General features: G+C 36.8%; 1 protein-coding gene across 1 annotated transcript in view; it reads left to right on the top strand.

The window, feature by feature from the left end:
* LOC108751692 (zinc finger protein 628-like) overlaps window positions 1-1527 on the top strand; it is a 30098-nt gene that overhangs the window by 16019 nt on the left and 12552 nt on the right. Inside the window, exon 5 of the mRNA XM_018491998.1 lies at window positions 82-232. Within this exon, the coding sequence (XP_018347500.1) occupies window positions 82-232 (151 nt within the window). The remainder of the gene's footprint in view (window positions 1-81; window positions 233-1527) is intronic.

The raw sequence follows: 1527 nt of genomic DNA, 5'->3' as shown, positions 1-1527 counted from the left end.
GGGGGGGGGATGATAAGTAGCGTTAAATAAATAGACATAGGTAAATCTAAGGTAAATCAATTGCTTTGTTTGTTACAATAGTGTAAGCAGTGCGGTAAGGCTTTCAAACGGTCAAGCACGCTTAGTACTCACCTGCTGATCCACTCCGACACGAGGCCTTATCCCTGTCAATATTGTGGCAAGAGGTTTCATCAGAAGTCGGATATGAAGAAACACACCTACATCCATACTGGTGAGTCCCACATCAATCCAATCAAATTAATCAAACCGCATGATTTTTAATGTATTAACGAAATTGGGCAAATAATTCTCAGTGAATTACGCGATTGAAATTTTACTTATTAATATATCGATACTTGAAAAATTTTATTTATGAGAATGCATTTCTCGCTTTTTGCACAGATAAATTTATGAAAAATGTACGTATATAACTTTCACTAATGTCCCACATCGCTTGATAATATATAGAGTCTCAGAAACGTACTCCATTGATCTTTCCGTCTCTCGTCAGCTTCAAACTTCACAAAGTGAGATTATAATACGTTAACCGGACAAAGCGGGGGACCATATGACAAAAGTTTCGGCATACGAGGGTATTGCGTGAGCATCGATAATTGCGATCGTCAGTAACAAGCCTCTACTTTGTACATCTAATTTTTACGTTGCGACTATACTCGTACAAGTCCAAGTTTTGTCCTCGGAATTACATGCTTGTCGCATGTTCTCCCTTAAACTTCGTTCTCCGCGGTCTTCGACCAAATGTTGCTCTTGCATACCGACGCCGATCGATAACTACAATTGCTGGTAACGAGCTTCTGTCTTTAGTCTCTACATCCAAACGGAAGACGCAAAGCGAACAAGTTAAAAATAGTTTCAATAGCAGGACACCGCGATGGCTTTTTCCTCTTTACTACTAAATCACCTGAAATATAATAATTAATTGACATCTAACATATTATGTATTTTACCGTTAGATACTCTTTGCTACATTAATCTCTCAAACAAATGTACTTGAAAACAAAATGTATAATAATTTGGATATTATTGCAGTTGTATTTTATTAAATGTGCTCAACGCTTGAAATCATGATGTCATTTTTGTCTTGTGAATTGTTCAAATGTAATATCATTATTCTTTCATACTTTATTATGAATCTAAAAAGATGCATAATATTCTGCGCATTACTTGGAACAAAAAGACGCGCGATCGGCGTCCTCGGCGGGTGGTTTTCGAATTATTTATGAAGGCTGCCTTGTTGCCACCGTGGTAGACTATTTTGTACATTATTCAGAACATTGGTGTCCTGTGATCAGCAAAATATGTTCGGACATAAGTCGCGCAGGTCATGGAACGAGAAAAACCGAAAGTACCTCTATTCTTCCTTAGTTTTTGTGAATAACAAATGAGGTTTGCTGAAAATTGTTGATATCCCAATTCTACATACAAAGCGTATTTAAGTGAAATTATTAATCTCCATGAGAGCTTTGTGTTAGCCTCTCGAAAACGACATTTTAAGACAAATTAACA

This window comes from Trachymyrmex septentrionalis, unplaced genomic scaffold (genome assembly GCF_001594115.1).
Source record: "Trachymyrmex septentrionalis isolate Tsep2-gDNA-1 unplaced genomic scaffold, Tsep1.0 scaffold51, whole genome shotgun sequence".
NCBI lineage: Eukaryota > Metazoa > Arthropoda > Insecta > Hymenoptera > Formicidae > Trachymyrmex > Trachymyrmex septentrionalis.
This window is presented reverse-complemented; position numbering and strand designations above follow the sequence as displayed.